The sequence below is a fragment of the Agelaius phoeniceus genome, chromosome 4 (genome assembly GCF_051311805.1).
Source record: "Agelaius phoeniceus isolate bAgePho1 chromosome 4, bAgePho1.hap1, whole genome shotgun sequence".
NCBI lineage: Eukaryota > Metazoa > Chordata > Aves > Passeriformes > Icteridae > Agelaius > Agelaius phoeniceus.
In genome coordinates, this window is record NC_135268.1 from 27391097 (window position 1) to 27410759 (window position 19663).

Below are 19663 nucleotides of genomic sequence, written 5' to 3' on the forward strand. Positions count from 1 at the left end.
AGTAGGGAAGAGCTATCAATCTACTTGTCTGCAAAAGTTAACAGCTCTTTGCTTCATAACTACTTTGAGCAAAGCATTTTTAGTTTTGTTTTGTTGTTTGGTTTTTCTTGTTTATTTTGGGGGGTTTATGTTAAGGCTTACTGGAATTGTAAAAATATCTGCACATAAAGCCAGACTGCCATACCTACAAGACATGCAGAGTGACAAAGGGAGGCTCCCTGGCACTGAGCTTGTTTAGCTCTGCACTGGGAATTTTCATCAGGGCTAGGACACAGAACGTCTTATGGGCTGTACATGTTCACCTTTTTTCACTGATTCTGTGTATAGACAAGAAAATAAAGGTCTAACGTAGGGAAAAGAATCTTTTCCCTGCTCTTCTGAACATTAGCAAGAGAATGATAATCACTTCAAAAACATAAAGGCACAAGGTCATTACTGTGTTATCCTTCTGGGTTTGCCTTCAATCTTTCCCATTCCCGGGGCTAGTTTCTGCACTTCAAGTATCTCTGCCTTGTACTTTCATTACTGTAAGTGTAGTGCTGAGCATAGCAGTTGCCCATAGGTCAGAAATGCAATTGCTGGTATGAATGGGGATTTACTATGACTGGGTGACAGGCTGAGGTTTTCACTTTTTCCAAAGAAAATAATTTTTTTGTTCTATTTTTGCAATCTCCTTTTTGTCACAGCAGTGGCCCTCTGCATCCATAGCACTGATATGTAAACCTGGGAGGAAAGTGCAAGCTTGGGACTTCAACCTTTTGATTAGAGATTTAAAGCATCAGCTTTAAAGCATCAGCCGACAGCAGCTGTTTGAAAATGAAGGGAACAGAAGCAAGCGTGTTTGGGGTGTGGGGATGAGGAGAAACAAGTGTATATTCATAGGTCCCTTCTGCTTCATTTTGTCAACTGGCAATTTTCTTCAAGAGCCTTTTAGGTCAATCCTTTAGGACACTCACACCTAATCTCCAACAGCTTCAAATCCTGAGCACTCAAATATCAAATGCCTGTGCCACTTTATCAGCCTCACAGCTACTGTAGTACAAAGGGGCCTTGAGAAGGGGCTGACACAAGTGACTATTTCATTCCCTGAGGGCTTAATGGTACCTATTTTTTGCTCTGGCTTGGAAAATGCCTCACTAGAGGTGTGCTAGAACTTCGATGGTTTTGTTTTGTTTTTTGAAACAGTGCAAGTCTTGAGGAAATTAAAATGTAATTAATGATTCCGTTACCTAATTTAGAGAAACAATGGAACTTGCTTTCATAGACAATCAGAGTTAATACATCTATGATTAAATCTGCCTGCAGAAGTAAGAAAGAGATAAGTTCTTAGTAGGAGACTTTTATGGAGGAATAGAAAATATGTCTTGTTGTGTTTAGAAAAGCCTTTATCTTAATGCTCTGTAACTTTTGAGTAGAGGATTGGTTCATGATGTGTACTAAATTTGAACACTGTGTGAAAATTGTTCACTGACTTACTGATGCAAATTACTGTTCCAAATTTGATTGCTATGTTAGCTATTCGATTTAACTTTACCACATTTTTCTAGACTCAAATAGCAAAGGGCTTTTAGAAGGACAAAGCTGCAGACTTTTAAAAATCTTTTTTTGGCTTTTATTTTAACGTGCTTTGCCATGTTGGAGGTGTGATGCAGTTCTCTATGTGAGGGTTATCAAAGGTATTTCTTGTGAAACTGAGATATACATCTGCAGAAGCTTTTACACATTAAGCCATGAGCTCTAGTTATTTTACAATAGGTCTAACCATTACATTACTTTATCTAAAATTAATATCTGTCATTTTCCCATAAATGTGGGATATAAAAGCTAAAAAATATTTTTGGAGGGTTTTTTTTGTTTGACTTGGATTTTTTTCTCATTGGCTTATTTTCTTTAGTTTTAAAATTGAAGATGGGAAAGAAGATTGAAAATAAGTGTTATTTGCTGATTGACTCATGAAAATTTATGACTCCTTAAACTGTAGGAGAGTAATATGCTACTCATTGAACATACCCAAAATTTGGAGCATTGATGTAATGCTGACAGTTTTTAAATCTTTTAAAACCACTTTTCAACCACTGGTATAAAAAATGGATAAGCAAAGTACATTTAAAAAATTGAAAAGCTCTCTGCTTTTCCAAATTCTTCCATTTCTGAAACTGGCCCTTCTCATTTTTTTTCATTATCTCTTTTCCATCTGAGACCAGAAACACAAATGTCAAAATAAATTAAGACAAGCCTTTCTTGCAGCATTTCTAAGTTGTAGAGAAGAGGAAAGCATTGGCAGTCTTTCTGGGAAGACTGTGCTTTTAAGGCTAACTGGACAGATTTTAAGAATCAGGAGTCACTGGTCTCCTTCCTGTTTAGTGAGACATCTGTGTGTTTCCACCTTTTTCAGAAGAATAATTTCTTACCTTACATGTGTTACAGTTAATCCACCCTAACTGACAAAATAACTCATTTTAGTGCCCAGCTGTGGACTACATCTTTGCAGAGTCTTTTAAAATTGTGCTTATCATTACTGACCCATTATGAGAAGGTTCATATATTTCATCATGTCTTTCTTAACTTTATCTTTCTTTCTCTTTGCCTTTAGGGTGAACCTGGTTTGCCTGGCATAGCAGGAGAGAAGGGAGAAGCAGGGCTCAAGGTCAGTATTGAAAATGAATTAAAAACAGAAGCACAGAGCATGTGAGTGCATATGTAAATGACAGTTGTGCTTTCCAACTTGGGTTTATATTCTGACTGACTTTTAATGATCTGCTCCCTCCAGTGATCAGTGCTGTAAGAGGCTTTACACATCTCACCATGAAGAAGTGTTTTCTTCCGCTGTGCATGTATAATTCCAGTCGGGGGCACTGATTCATAGGCATCCACTGCCAGCTGAATGCAATATGCCTGCAAGTGTTTGGGAATCTGGGGACCTTTTCAGAAAGGCTTTGTTTATGCCCCTTACAATGTGTTTCAGGCTTCTTTTCAAGAACTTCTGTGGTCAGTTCTTTGACAAATGTCAGGGTGAAGTCTTGAGGGCTGATCCTGCTATTATGGAAGTTTGCAACAAGCCTCATTAGGAGCATGTCTCAGCCTGTATTTGTTACATCAGAATGACTCTTTGCACTTTATTGTTCTGTAGTTTGTTCTGCTGTTTTAATATTGAACAAGTGAAATAGAACATACAGCTTATGATGATAACTTCATTTAAAAGAAAACTCGACATGTCCAAGATGATGGGACCTGTGGGGCTCTTGGAGGGGGTAATGCTAATTTCTAATCCCATCAGCTGCGAGTGAGCGTCCCTGGTGCACATGTGCTCCTCAGCTGATTCTGTGCATCATGCTGCTGCTGACAGACATGCAAGGCAGCCTCTTTACATTTACTGACTGGCTGCTTGTCCATCAGGAATGAAAACAAACCATTTGGGAGCATGACCTTTTCTTACTTTGTATAGAGAAGAAGCCAAATTATGGCAGTTGATGCTTCATTCGTATTCACAGCTGTAGTCCCTGAGTTGCCTAGCGACTGCCAGCCATCAGAAGGGGCAAAGATGAGCCAGAGTGCAGCTCTGAGTCACAAATGCAGAGATGAGTTGTCAGGGTCAGGCTGGTGTGCAAAAGTGCTTTTGCAGTTTCTCAAGCACGTTTTAATTTTGGAAACAGTAATGGCTATAAGCCATCTTTTTGTTACAGAGATTGTTACAAAGAGTAGAGAGAGCACTGAAGGCTCTTTACTCTGGAACAGTCATGAATTTGTTCAAGACACTTAAGGCATTTTCTCTCTCTTGAGGAACCTTCTGAGCCGTTGACAGAATCATAAGACTTCCCCTTCACATCCAGACTTTTTGTTTCTTTTGTTTGTTCCCAAAACAAGGAAAAACATGTAGGAGCCACCTAGCTCCCTGCAGGCTGCTTCTCAAAGACATATGCCTGTTTGTGAGGGTCTAGGACAAAATAGAGAGAGGTCTTCACATGCAAACCATTGAAGCTTTAAAAAAAAAAAAAAAAAAGTTGAAGTTGTACTGTCCATTGAGAGCTATTAAATTTACATATTTTATTGTTCATTGGAGATTTTCTTGTTGTATCATCTGAGATGTTGTCATCAGTAGTGACATAATTATTAGTAAGGATAGTAATACTAATATTAGTAATAACTAATGATAGTAAAGCTAACACTCAGATTTCTGCCTGTGTTAGTAACTTATGACTTCTTTGCTCCAATTATTTTCCTTAGGGTGACCCTGGAGAAAGAGGAGAGAAGGTGAGATGTTCAACTTCCTTTGTTGTCTTTCTGTTTTGAGGAACTTGCTTGGAGTGTACTGATCCTGAGTTTAAAAATAAAAATCCACAGCTCCTACCTGGAACTAATGTGGCACAGTGCAGCCTTCCCAAGGGTCAGATAATACCTGCTAATGGAAGTTATTGATCTGTGGTTACTGCAGTGGGATTAGTCACAGAGTGCAGTGATTGTGTGTTAAAGGCTGCACAGATGAGCAATCAGGCAACTAATCCTAACTGTGGTGAGTCTCAGAAAATGATGAGCCTGTCTGAATAAATTAGAGATCCACACATTTCTCAAAACCAAGTTATGACGCTCTGACACCTGTGTGGAATAAAGCAGTTAGGTAACAGAATGGTAAAACTACATAGATTCTAAGTGATACCTGGATAACAAGCTCTCCACCTACTAAAAATAAAAATGGAAATGGAATAAAAAATAAAAATGGAATAAAGAAAAAATGGAATGCTCCATTTGTGTTTGTGTCAGTTTAAGTAAAAGCAAGGGAGTCTGCCCCCGTGATCTCCAGTGATGCTGTCTGGAGAGGCACACTGATGGGGCTCTCACTTGCTGTGAGTTAGCAAGAAATTGCTTCTCTGATGTCCAGTCATACCAAGGCAAGACAAGGGGGTGGAACAAGCTCCATGCTGGAAAAGGGGAGTATAATTCTGTTCCCCCAGGCATAGTGGTGGGCAGGAGCACAGTGAGTTTAGAGCTGAGCTTCCTCACCTGCTCACTGGGGCAGTTTGAGAAATAGCATAAGCCTTATCTTGAGTAGGAATCCATGCACAGCCTCATCTTCTGCAAGTATACTGACCTTATATTTAAAAAATAAGTTGTTTGTACTGAGATGCAATTTGCTCTTGATAAATGTTTACCTGTGTCTTTGCAGCTACAACTGAATTTCACTTCCAGATCCATGTAAATCTGTGTAATAGCAGCTGGAAGCATGCATTGCCAAGGCTATCAATTTCACATTTTCAAAAGCACACCATAAAAATAATCTAGGGAAATCTTAAAAGTCTGTACCCCACATGGAGAACTATGTGATCATGAAATATTCATAATGAAATAATTTATTCTGTTAAAATGATATTTTTAAAGTACTTCAGTAATCCTTAGTTTGTTTTCAGACATAAAAGGAATGACTTTGGATTTTAATATGTGGTGAATTTTTGTCACTTAAAACCATTTTATTTTTCCATAATTATCCTTTGTCTTTTTCTAAAATGTGTAGTTACAGATCCCCTCAATAAGTTTATCATGTTAATTGAACTTGAGTAACATTCCTCACTGTTACTCTTCCATCTTTCATGTATGTTTCTTTAGTTAAAGTGCTGCTAGATTGTTAGCTGGTTCCCATTGTATCAGTGGCTGTGATGTATAAATTTCTAAGTCTTCTCCAAAAGGATTTCACATTAAGGTTTTCAGAACAATCTGATACTGAATAGTGTTGTTAGAACAGTACTACTGGTTATCAGACCAAGGCCAGAAATGTGTTTTCAGTCTACTTAGGCTTTTTTTTTATCTATATTTTTTGAATTTTAATACTTACTGTGCTTTAAACGACCCTCAAGTCCCACAGAAATTTTTCTTAACATAAAACAACATACAGCCTATTTGATGTAGTCTGGACTTCTTATATGGTTACATGACTGAGTGGAAATTTGGTCTTTTTATAGATAAATATTGTGAAATTATTCTTTTAAAATTTTGGGCATTTTTTTGAGTAGAAAATGTCTACTCAGACATTAAAATGTTATCTGAATATCACTTTTTAAACAAAAACAGTGCATAGAATTTATGTAGAGATAAAGTCATTTGGTAGCTCCTTGGAGGAGTGACATTTAGTGAATTTTTTTTTTAGTTTGTAAATCATTCATGAAGGACTTCAGACTCAGAGAGTGTATGCTATAAATTACTTGAGAATCTCAATAAAAACTACTGGGATTGTCTAACTGTCAATAGATACATTGAGGTGAATGTGTCTGTGTTGGGAAGAAAAATGTATTTCTAATTTAAAGTGCTGAATCATCATGGAATCATTAAATCATTCCTTCCTTGCTAAACTACAGTGAACTGAGAAAGATGGTAGATTATGCCAGCAGGTATTTTGATGCTTTCTGGTGGGATTTTTTTACAGATCTGTGAAAGGGATTGCAGTTATACTGAAGTCTGTGTAAGCCATAGCCACTTCCTGACCATGTCACAGAGACTGACTATCTGATGAACAAAATCAACTTCCACTGTTAATCATGTTAGAATGCTGACTCTTTTCTGCATACTGTGTTCTTACAGAAAATCATTACAATGTAATGTGTGTTTCAATTGTAGGGGGATGCTGGTGAGAATGGACTGAAGGGTGACACAGGAGAAAAGGTAACAGCACTTCTTAGCAGAGAAGAAAATGTGTGCCTTAGGCATGCTTATAATATAACCAAATAATGGAAATAGTAATTTTTTCAAAAGAAAAATGCATTTTGAGATGGTTTTTTTTAAAGGTGAGTGATTTGGTTAAATTCCATTTTATGAACAGCAGAAAAATTTTCACTATTCTGCCAAACTGAGCATAAGATTTCTTACTTTGTACAGCAGTAGCCCTAGTACATAATATATCAGCATGGTTCTAGCTAGCACTCCTCTGTTGAAGTTTGCATCATACAGAAGCTTTGGTCACAACCTGCGGGTTGGAGTTGCCCCTTTGAATTACAGCAATGTTCTCTAATATACCCTTTATCTTTTCCCCTTCTGTGTTTTCATCAAAGAGTGGGACCAAAACAATATGGGGCAAAAACTATGGTATTGTGATAGGCAACTTCCCTCCCAAATTGGCAGCTGGAAAATCAAGATTTGATTATAAACATACTTTACATCTTTATTCCAACTGAAATCAACAATAACCTCGCTTAATAACTTCTTAGTTCATTGTTGCAGAGTATGAAGGTGTTGTAGAAATCACCAAAAAACAGATTTTGTCAAAATTTTTGTTTTCCTGAGTTTTTTTCTATGTGAGACTCGCACTCAGAAAATTGAACTGGAATTTTCAGTGTGGTTTCCTTACAAAAGCCAGTCTTTAGCCAGCAGGATAAAGGCTGTGTTGCACATGAGAAAGGTTCAGGCATATTGATCTCTTCTGGCCATCATTTTTGAACTGATATGCTTCTAAAAAACGTTTATTGTAATGACTAGGCTTGGGCAGACACATAAACACTTCTTCTTGTACTCCTGCATGTGTGATGCTTAACCAACTTACAGCATTTCAGTTCAAGGAGAAATTTAGGATGGATTTATCAAGCTGGTAAGGAGTGCATGCAAATCCCTCAGGAGGTATCATTTGGGTACAGTAAATCTGAACTTTGAAGAGCACAAGGATTTTAAGACATATTCTAAAATCAGCCATTAAAAATAGACTTTAGATTTAAGAACAGACAAGTTACATGATTTTTAGAGTTAATTTAAATAATAATTTGTCTGCAGTCATGCTTATTAATAGAGATGAAAGTCTTAAGAACCTTATTTACTTTGTTACATGATGTATGCTGGTAACATAATCTTGATCCACTCTTACATGATTTAAGAATATAATTGGCTACAAGTATAAATTGAGATTGTGGTTCAGATAGATAGCTTTACAACAAGTAAATGGTAAGGTTATAATCTCTCTGGGAAGCCTAGTGCAGTTTCACCTGTTGCTTTTCTGCATCATTAGCCTTGAGGGTGAGCTTGCATGCACAAGGATGCCCATATTGCCCTGTGATCAGCAGTGTGCACATCCCTCCATTTGGGATCATTTTGGGCAAACAAAAAAGTTCTCTTCTTTCAGTGGGAGATCCTTTCTGCTCAAGTATAAAGTTTTAAATACTGCTGTGTGAACTCTCAGCAGTTAGGCAGTCGAGTTGGGATCAACTTGTGGAAAGTAGAGGTTCTCAGGAGACTTCTTATATTGCTGTATCTGAAGAAATTTCAAGATACCTCCTCAACTTCATAATGCAGAAGTCTCCCATTTCTTCTGGGTTTCATATTATTTTCAGAGGTGGGATGGTGACATAGGAGTATATTCTGTTTGTCTGGCATGCACTACTTTAGCCATAATGGGTTAGAGTCCTCTGCATTCATTTTTGCCAGATTTTCCAGAGCTGCAACTTCATTGACTTTCAATATTTTTCTTCTTTTTCCCTGCCTACAAGACAACTTGCCACCCAGAAAAAAAAAGAGAGTTCTTAGAGGAGAGCTGCAGCTTAAAGTTTCTGATAGGTAGCTTTGCAAACAGCACTTCCTAGAGAGCTTATGAGGGTGGTTTTTGACAGATAATTCAGGAGTAAGCATTAAACTTGGTGTCATTACTTTACACTTGAGCAACTTAACAGGGTTTGTATTCTTTCCTAATCTTCAGCATAGATGGAAGTTTTTGCTTAGGAGTTTTAATCCATAAAACTTAAATGCGTTTCTTTGAAAGCTTGAGTAGAGTTTCTGTGAGAGAAAAAAATAATTTTTTATTCATGTGGTGGGAGAGTGAGATACCACATGACAACAGATCCAGACTTGGTTTAGGAGCAGGTTCCTGTTTGTGCAAAAATATGTAGCTTTTTTTACTGAACTGTTGTACCTAGTGACACTCAAAAATAAGGACTCGGGTCCTTAATTCTTGACCTGAGACTTTAGAATTAAAATGTTGAATTGTTGAAGACAGTCAATGCCAAGCTTGAGTTCTTGCTTCTGTTCTTCCACTGTAGCCTTGGTCCCTAGAAAAAACCAAGGATCTTCCTTCTTTGTACATGTTCCGCGCTAAAGTTTCTTCATTTGCAAACTGTCTTGACTCAGCAGTGAATTGTGAGCATACTGTACCATAATTTTTTCTTTGATCTTTTATTCTTGCATGAAGGTGGATTATAAATATTTTGTGTCTTATCTTCTCCATATCCATCATTGCCCTTTGAAATATTTAACCATTTAATGTGTCTTAATAGTTGATTTGGCCATTTATAGCTATAAAAGGCTTGAGGCTTTTAGTTGCACATGCTTGTAAGGGATATTAGCAGTGTCACTCATGCATATCTATTAAAATTAGGCAGCTCAGGGTTCTGTGCATGTATCAATATCATGATACTGATTTTTGTGTTTTCTTCATTCAAGAGCAACCTGTAGTTACTGTGTATTCCTATTCTTCAGAGGCCAGTGAGCATGTTAACAGTACTATTTAATTTTATAAGACCATACCAGAAAGATGCCATGTCCAAACCAGCTATGGCATTCACAGAAACATCGGGAATGGGTACCCCCTATTTGTATTTTGTACAAAGAATATTAAACCTTTATACCCTGCTTATATATCTCTGCTTCTGTCTTACCTATGTAAATCATTGGCAGGCTGCTCAGAGCTCTCAGAGCTTGAAGTTGCTGCTATGTAAAACTTGCTGCTTTCAGTGAACAATGTACATTTATTCTGCATAATGAATAATGAAACAGTTTTTCAAATAGAAGCACACTAGTCATTTTCAGTAGTATATAGCCTAACTAGCAAACTTTTCAGTAGGTTTTTTTTTCTTTTTTCCTTGGCATATTGTTCAAGAAAAAAAAAACAACTGATCCTCTGTCCTGTGCATACCAGTGCCTATGAAATCCAGTCAGCCCAGCAAAATATAGGCAAATCTTTTTGAGTGCTAGATGTCCGCTCAGAACAGAGACCTTTCCTGAATATGTAAATTACCACAGCTGTCTCATCATGTAAAGTGTAGTCCTTCATGCATTAATTTATCCATTTAAATACCCTGGAGTGTTGAGGAAATAAAACTATGACCTGTCCTGATGGAGATAAACTCATAGGTCAATGGGGTTTTTTTTCAATGTGAATCTTCATTAGCACAAAAAATGTTGTTAGTTGAGTCTTGACACTGGCCATCTATAAAATAGGTCAAATGGTCACTCATATTCTTTGTAAATAACAGTGAATTATTTTTAATGTAGGTCAGCAATTTAGAGATGTCAAAGTTATGTCCCGTATTCTGGCTGTGTGAAGTACATTTGAACAACATCTGCAATTATTAGATCTACATTATTAGTTATGAAATTTGAAGTTAACTATAATAGGTGTTTGGGTGAGTGAAGCTAAATCTCTCTCTACATCGTCTTGAAAACAACGCTGCTCCTTTTCTGATGTAATCAAACTGATGTAATTAATTAGTTAAATGCCTATGTAGTAGCACAGAAAACAGACAGTCTTACTATGCAGTTATTTTGCTCTATAATGTTGCTGTACTCTTACATGATTTATGTGTTTCCTGGAAAATAGTATATGTAGTAAGAGTGATTATTTCTTGTGGATTTTGTATCAGGGTGACCCTGGCTCTTCTGCGGCTGGAATTAAGGTAATGGAGTTCTAAAAAAGTTGTGCAGGGAGAAGAGGGGTGGTTGGTCCATGTTACTTTCCAGTGTCAAAGACATTTTGGGTATCATTAATGTTACAGTTTTCCACAGCTCCATCTTTAACTCATTTCTCAGATCTCATGTCTTTCATCTGTTTTCTTTTAGGGTGAACCCGGTGAATCTGGGCGGCCTGGACAAAAGGTATTGCTTGGAAATGTTCAATTTTCCTTCTCTGCTGGATTTGGGATAAATGATGTTACATCTGTGTTACCAGTGCACCTACCTGGGTTGAGTCTGAGGCAGTATGATTTAGCAGCCCAAGGCTGTACACATTTGGTCTATGTTTATTTTGTATTTTAGAAAGGCACAGGAATGATGATACTAATCAACATGAAGAGCAATTTTGACTAACCCACCTTCCCTTCTAGCCCCAGCATACTTCTTGCATTGAAAGCTTACCCCTTTGCAGCTAGTGAGACTAACAAAGAATGGTTCTGCTCCTTGGGTCATCACAAGCTAACCCTGCATGTCTGACTAATAATCTTTAAACTGTGGTACACTGGTAGATCTCATCAGGAAGGAGATAAATATTGGTTAGAATCCCTTTCACATACACCTGTGAGGGGAATCAAACTATCAGTGGCACACAGTGTGTTTGGAAAGACACAGACCAAGTAATGCTGCTCTGTTCTTCCTTCCAGTGTAAGAAATTCCCCTGGGTGCTGTGTGGCTGAGGCTGCTTCTGCAAGGAAAGGTCCTGCAGGAGTTACAATAGCTGTACTGCACGAGGCCCTGTGAAGCTGGGGAATGTGCTCTGTGAATGCACAGTACATCAAACACAGCAAATGCTGTGCCTTCAGCTGCCTTTCCTGAGACTAGGGGGCAGGTCCTGCAGGGAGAGCAAAGAGACAATAAGAGCTGGATATGTGCATTGCAACATTTGGTTTCCCTCTGGAGCCATTGGCACTGTTCTTGCCTCTTAAAACATTGAAAATTTTCCACTGCACACTGCTGCCAGTGTCGAACAGAATCTTTCCGCCAGTTGAGATATTCCAGACAGATAGTCAAGAGCTAAAATTCTATATTGTGGATGGAAAGACAACCATTTTCTAATATTCAAGATACTTTGGTGACTAAGCAAAACCCCAAGCCACATATAAATAAGAAATAAATAAGAAATTAGGTATTTTTATTTAAGAAATTATAACTCTCATCAGAGACTAAATAAGACTATTATGGTTGAAAATGCAGTTCCTTAGTAAAGTGCAGTTTTAATTAGGAAAGGTAATCAAAGTCGTGTAAAGCTATCTAATCCACAGAATCATTCAGTGTGTGCATTCTGCAGCGTGTGCTTTGCTTGGCTAATAAACTAGAAAATGCACTTAAGTGCCTGTGGAGATTCAGACTCTCATTAAGTGGCTGCCATGAAGCAAAACTAGCAGTGATTTATCAGCAGGCTCCTGGTTCTTAATCTCAGGCACTCAGATTTGATCTAATTCAAGCAACATGGATGAGTGAGAGGTATGCAGTTCAGACTTTCTATATTCTCACCTTCTTTTAGACACCAGAGGGGGGCTTAGTGTCTTCCTTCCATTCACCCCATGATTTCCTAGCGTGTCACAACTCCTGTCCCAGCCCCAACCATCAGCTCCCATAACATGCCCAGTCAGTGTGCCTCCTCCAGCCAGGTGCCCCATGTCTGCTGCACTGCACCCCTGCTCAGCAGGGACTTTTTCACACCACCAGAGGTTGTGGGAGGCTCTTTTTCCAGTTGGAGGCATGCCTCTGCCATCTACATCATCTCAATGCTTTTCTCCCTCTCTGTGTTCCATTCATATTTCCTGCCTCTGTCTTCTTTTCTTTCTTATATTTTCCCTTTTATCTTCTTCTAGTTGTCCCTTATCCATCTTCTAAGGACAAATATGTGTTGAGCTGCCCACCCAAACACTATTTGCATGAAATGAAATGTGACAATATTTCAGCAGTCTGACAAGGCTGTTTGGGCCACGTTGTGTGCTGAGGTGACAGAATGACCTGCTCTGCCATTGTGTAATAGAGTTCATATACAGCCTTGGTTTCTTTAAAAGTCATTCTTCTCATAAATCATGCTCAGAATCTTATATTAGGAAAGGTCCAAAAAAGTAAATACTCTGCATTCATCTATAATGCTAGCTGTAATTAAGAAATAGTGATTGATTTCATTGTTTTTCACATTGATGCATCTTTTAGGGGCATTTTAATTGTTTTAGATTACTGTGGCTCTGAACTGGCTTTGGTGGATCCTTTCTGCTTATTATGTGTGAGTTTATGGGGGTTAACTCTGTCCCAAGAGTAAAGAGTAACCTACTGCAGCAACACTAATATAATATAAATTATAAATATTCCAGTTCTGTGCTTGCAAGTGAAATTTAGTGCTTCCACAATTAGGTGGGTAAAGTTGATGGGTCATAGTGCTGTATGTATAGCTGCTCATGCAAAAAGTGGAAAGGCAGAGTAGGGGTTTGGAGTTAAAATTTTGTTAGTGCAGTGGAGCATTATTCTTTTGCAAGAGTAATAACCCATTTTCTGCTTTAGAAAGTGATAGTCACCATTCCAAAAAGTGTCTATTGAAAATGGCTTCCTAGCCTTTATTCGTTCATCTGATTTGATAGTTACTACTTTGAGACTGGAATCTTTCCTGTGCTTTTAGGCAATTTGAACAGTTAGAACTTTGGAGAAACTAAAACAGATGAAGAAGCTTTTATCAGATCCTTCTATATCACTTAAAAATCGTTCCATTTGGTGAAGTGATTTGCAGCCCTTCTATTGTGTTTTTCATTTTGTCCAGAGTGGTGTAATTTTGTTTTGAGTGTTCAAAGTCTGTGTAATATCTCTGCCTCAAAGAAGTGTCTGTGGGTAGTGCAGTTGGATGGACACCTGCATTATGTGTAGGTGTGTTTATATTTTTGTGTGTATACACGAGTGTGTGTGGGTGTATGGGTGTGTGTAAGCCTGGGTGTACACAGGCACACAAAATATTTTAATAGCACAACCTGTAGGTATCAGCCCAAACCACAGAGTTGAAGTCTGGATTTCTGTAAAGCTCATGAGTGTAAAAAAATCTGGAATATAGTTCAGTTCATTATAAAGGTAAAAGTTGGCTTCAGAGTTCAAACCTGAGCTTCCAGAAAGTTCAGGGAATATTCAGATCCAAGGTGCTGGTTAGAATCCATCTCTGTGTTAAAATAAAATCCCCAGCTTTTAAAATAATGTTTTATTCACATGTTATTGCTTTTTTTTTTTCTGTTCACCATCTTTATTTCCCTAGACAACATCATTTCATTTAGCTGATACCTCAAAATGACCATTTGTGACAATGTTGTCATTCTTGTTTTAGACTATTTCCAAAGTTAATGCATTCAGTTTTCAATGCTTGTTACAAAATTACCTTGCAAATAGAGTTCTATAGGTCTTTCCATTGCAATTTTAAATAAGCAAGGTTTTTCTGGGTAAAGCAGTAAAAGGTTACATTCCCACTATCCTTCATGACACTGTGTATGCTCACAGATAAAGAACAAGCTCTGAAATGATGCCAAGGATAGCTCTATAAAACTGATGGCCCAGTTATAATTAGGCAGTCCTGCTTGAATTGTTCAATTTAAACCAAGCTCTTCTGAATGGCTTTGTAGGTAAATCAGAGAGTCACACAGCACAGTATCTAGCTCAGAGCTGAAAATGGAACAGAATTAGACATCTGTCAAAAGTATGGAACTTAAATGGCAGTAAAATGAACCAGTGCTGCTTGTTTTCTTCTCTTTTGCTGAAGTCTAATGTGAATTCATATTTGGCTTTCCTGACATGGATTTTCAGCCCTGTGTGTCATCTTCACATTGAAGGTTCCCAGAAGATATCTGAGTCCTTAACATGACTCTTACTAATTGTACATTTAAGTCACTCATTTTGAAAAAAACAATCTTGCTGGAGCTGACTAGCAATCATTCATGCTCTTTTATCTTCCTGCAGAATTTACAGGGCTGTTCAATGGATAGTGATCCTAACTGGATAATGTCTGTAATGTTATGTAATTTTCCTATGTAGGGTGAACCAGGCCTTCCTGGGCTTCCTGGACTCCCTGGAATAAAGGTAAATACTGTAGTACCTCTTGTACTGGGTGGGAATACCACAAAGAGGGGGGGGAATGCAAGAATGTGGCACAAATGGACTTACTGTATTGTGTTATATCCTTTTCTGTGTCTCTGGTATTAAACTGGGGTTTTTTACAGCAAGTTCTCACATGAAAAATTGGTTAAGTGTCTGTGAGTAGGCAAACAGTATATCTTACATTAAAATGTGAGGTAGAACATTCTAGTTATTTCTTTTAAACAATAATAGGAGAGGTTTAGGTTTTTTTTTTTTCCCTTTAATGGAAAAGGAAAAAAATCATCATCAAAGTTTTAGTTGGTTTCCACTTCTGTGTGTGCTTTCCAGTAGCAATATTCTCCTGAATTAACCAAACCTCCAGCCAGAGAACTACATTAATTATACACAGGCAGAGCAGACCTGGCTCTATTGACAAAAATACTCTGTGCTCCATTACGCAGGCACTGACAAGTCAAAATGTTTTAATAATACTCTGTTCAGTATTACCTACAGTCCCTGACACAATACCTGGTTTAGTCCCTGGCTTCCAGTTTGTCTGGAGTCTTTAGGTATGTTGATACAAAAGACACATAGCTGGTTTAGTTCTAGCATAAGTGGTTGCATTAGGATCTGCAGACACCTACTCAGTTTGAGGTGTAACTGTGTAATTCTGCACAGAGTGAGCAGATTCACATATCCTGAGTGAGTGCAGATCAGAATGGCCACTTTTCCTTTGTGTCAAAGACTGTCCTTCCAGAAAACAAAATCTCTTGGAAACCTTTTCTTTGCATTCCAGCACAGCCCTGTGTATGTCTCAGGGAGAAAGTTTATAGGATTTCCCCCTAACAAGGAGGATAATTCAGAGGCCAAACTCTTGTCCATTGTGGTAGGATTCGGGATTTATCTCATGGAATGTAACATTTGCAGTGATTTTCTCAAGGGACCTGTGAATTGCCACAGTATTGAAGCATAATGTCCTTTCTGTGTTACTAGTGAACTATGGGAAAAAATTGAATGTGCATATTAAATTTTGTGTGTTGTAGCAGCTTAAAATATAGTTCCTGGGGAGGTTGTTCATTTTCTGCAGAACAAACTCTGTACTGAGTAGTGAAGATCATGCAGGAGAAGTCTTGTGTGATTGAACTATTTTTATTAGGGCTTTGGCAGCAATCCCTATTCTGTTTACTTTAACAGTGAGCAAAGAGGTAGCTCAGATGGAGGTCAGTGGGGCACTTGCCTGAGGCACTCATCCCAGGGACACCTGCCAAAAGCAACTGGAGCTGTGGCTGGGCCTTGGGGTTCCCATGTTCATGCAGACCACATGTCCATGCATATAACCAGTAAATAAAAAAAATCTACATCTGAGTGGCTGCTCTGGGAAAATTATTTGTTGGCAGTAAGAACGGCTCAGAAGTGCAGCTTCCAGAATCACCTGAAAGATAAAATGTGAAGTGAAAAACGAATGAAGTGTGGGAGTTTTGCCCAGTGAAAATTTGTTTCCAAATTCAGTGGATACAGTGGAAAAACAGTACAGTTGCCTGCAGAGGAAAATGGAATAATTTGGTCAAATATTAATCATTTAGGAAAATACTTTCTCCTGTTTAAAATCCAGTCCAGAGGGAGACTGGTGGTGTTTCAATGAAGAAATTCAATCCAGTGCAATTCTGCATTGTCCTGAAACCTGGATGGTGACAAGGAAGCAGGATGTGCACAGGAGAGAGCAAAGCATATCTGGTCACATCAGACTTGCAGGATGGTGGCTGTTCATTTCAAGGCATTTGTAAGCTCTCTTTTATTAAGCAATCTGTAGTAAAAAAAACCCCTAGATTCTTCTGAGTCCCTGAGACTATGTCTGTGGCATGAGAAGTGGTAGCAGAATGGCTGGAGTTATGAATATGGGCACTCATCAGCAAAGGTAAAGTAGGAGTTTCCCCCCTTTTCTCACCCTCCCTTTTAGCAAAGATTTATGCACCACCATGGTAAGATCATTACGTGGATTTCCAAAAACAACAACATTGTTATCTCATGGAGAAGCAAATTTCCAGTGATCTGGTGTTGATCAAAAGCTACTTTGAAAATAGCAGTGACAGGATGAGAAACTTGAGCACGGAGGAAACTCAATTGTCTGGACTTGGAATCAGTTGGTGCTGTCATCTTGTACAAAACCAAGAGGAATCTTCCTTGAAGCAGTGGCTTCTTTGTTCCTTTTGTTTTTTTGGGTTTTTTGCTTCCTTCTGGAATGATGCTTATTGTTTGTACGATTCTTTTCTGGGATTTTGGGTTCTGTTCTCATGTGGACTTTATAAAACTAAGTGATACGCAGTAGTAGTATAACATCAAAGACCTAGCAGAAACCTCTCACAGTATCATTGCAACATCTAAGAACTTGTAACAAAATTTAAGTTTCCATAAGGAAAATTTTTCCTAACAAACAGATTAGTGTTCTAAATGCACTCTCATTCTCATGCATTTGCATGCCAGCCCAGTAGCTGTTGGCAGAGATTTTTCAGGCTTTTTCCAAACTTTGTGAGTGGTAAGAAAATTATCAAGATACAGATTTATTGTACACATTGAAAATTCCTGTATGTAATTCTTAAATATTAAATATTGTCTTGTTTTCCTTAAATCTGTTAGTTGAACTTAAAATTGCTTCCTTGTGCATGTTTCTCTACAGTGGCAGGCTGTGTTATGAAATGTTTTAGGTAATTGTGCACGTGCACAGCACTCTTCACAAAAGCTAAACCAACCTGTGCTAACACAAGTGCTGTGCCAGGCAGTCTGTCCAGCTACAACTCATCTTTCTTCCCATGGTTGAACAAGCTTCCCAAGACATTCAGTCCTCTGTACTTCAGCATACATAAAGGATTAAGGAACACTAATCACCGAGAAACTTTCAGCTTCTTATAATGCCATTTCAGTTAATTAATCAAGGTTCCTGGGAGCCTGTAAGGACTTGGCTGAATGTGATACTGCAGTCTGAATGAGTGGCAACATTGGACAGACATGCAAGTATCACATCTGAATTCAGGGTATACAGCAGGGTCTTTTATTAGTTACTTTTCTAGACCCATTCACCAGGCACACACGGATGTTTTGGGAGTATTTCCTGCTCCTTTTCGTTCTCTCCTCCTTTGTCAGTTGGTGCCACGGAGGGAACACAAGTGCAGTCAGTTATTTCCAAGACAGTGTAGAGGCTGTCTATGACATGCTGGAGAAACGTTTCTCAAGCACCTGTTGCTGTTTAGGAATGGCTGGAAACTTAATGAGCCCTGAATGTGTTCCACCTAAACTCAGAATATTAACTCATCACTCTACTATCCCCCAACTGATGCCAAGCAGACAAAGAAGCCTGTCTGTGAAACACAAACTTCATGTATCTGTTTTACCTCAGAACTTCTGCAGGAAGATACTTACAAAGCAGCACTTGCTTACTGTGATGGAAATCATGCATGCTCTCATTCACTGTAATGTCAGACCTCTGAAATCTGTTGCACTGCATTTTCTGGAATTGGGCCTGTACAGTCCTCAATTTCTTCACCACAGTGAGAAGCCTTCTCAAAACACAAGCCTCTTCTCAGTAACAGCACCTTTTGCAGGATCTAGATTTTCTATGGTATTTCTGGCATTTGTCCCTCAGATGTTAAAGCAAATGCTGAACCGAAGCTTACGAGCACATATAAATTTTTTTTTTTTTTTGTCGTGTTCAAGAAAACTGAACCTTTGAGTGGTTTGACATGAGAAGAGAAAAGAGAAAGGCTGCTTAGCCCTTCTGCTTTTGGGAAATATGGAAAGCTTTCTGTGTTTTGAAATTCAGTGGAAGTGGCTGATTCAATAGATTTGCCAGTATGCGGTGTCTTGCATCTTTCTGTACAATTATTTTGGATTGACTTTCCTGGGACTGTGCCTGAGCAAGGTTTCAGAAAAACCTGGATAAAGATGTGGGAATTTCAATCAATTTTGTAACCTTTTATTTTTCTTTTTATGAATGCAAAAGTGGTTCTAATTTTTTCTGTGTCTAAATTTCTTATTTATCTATACCTACTCAGAGATCTTATCCTCTAAAGACTAAACAACTCTCTGCTCCACAGAATGTATTTTTTTAAGGTCTAAAAGACTTGATACTACTTTCACCCAGTTAGTTCTCTTAGAAAAGAGAAATTTCAGAGGAAATGAGAGAGAATTTTCCAGCTGGATGCATAGAAGTTAGTCTCCTATTTAAACTCTTGTAGAAAAGAGAGCAACTGTTGTTGAAGCTTATGTGTTTAAGTGCTGCTCTTACCAGCTGGCAGCAAAATGAAAGGAAATCTGAAGTGAATGGTAGTTCTAAGCATTTTGGTTTGGAGTCAATGCCCTTTACTGCCTACAGGAAAGTTTGGTAAATTCTCCTTTTCCCCCAGGAGTTCTTAGGAAAGATTTTCTTTTTCTAATTTTCCTAATTAATTTTTCCTTTTCTGTATTTCCACTCTTCTTCCTGTTTTTATTCATTGATAGCGTGAACAGTAAACCTGCAGGGACTCTCTGTCTCTCTCTCTTCCCCTCTCTGCAGGTTCTGGGTGTAAATGGGAACTGATCTAAAAAATAGGACTTAGTACCCACCTTTGGTGGGCTGGGTTTCAGAAGTGTCTCTGTGCATTGGTAGGTGAAATACATTACACAACTGTGCAATTGAGTATTCGCTTTCCATAACGGTAGTAGGTATACAAACATATATCTGTATATTACACTTTCTTCATTGATTCCTGGCTGTCTGCTTTCTATATATTATGGCAGTAATCAGTTGCATAGGGTGGACATTGAATTTCCAGGAACTGATTTTGATGATCAAGGCCAGAGAACGAAATCATCGTTAACATTGGATGGCATGCATGTGTCAGGGGTGCTTACTTGGGTGTAAAATCTAGATAAATTCTTC

The 19663-nt window shown here is 38.2% G+C and overlaps 1 protein-coding gene across 1 annotated transcript in view; it reads left to right on the forward strand.

Moving 5' to 3' along the window:
* The window catches only part of COL25A1 (collagen type XXV alpha 1 chain), a 298659-nt gene that overhangs the window by 232585 nt on the left and 46411 nt on the right, over positions 1–19663 (forward strand). Inside the window, exons 13-18 of the mRNA XM_077177163.1 lie at positions 2594–2647; positions 4225–4251; positions 6604–6648; positions 10602–10634; positions 10798–10833; positions 14710–14754. Coding sequence (XP_077033278.1) covers positions 2594–2647; positions 4225–4251; positions 6604–6648; positions 10602–10634; positions 10798–10833; positions 14710–14754 — 240 coding nt within the window. The remainder of the gene's footprint in view (positions 1–2593; positions 2648–4224; positions 4252–6603; positions 6649–10601; positions 10635–10797; positions 10834–14709; positions 14755–19663) is intronic.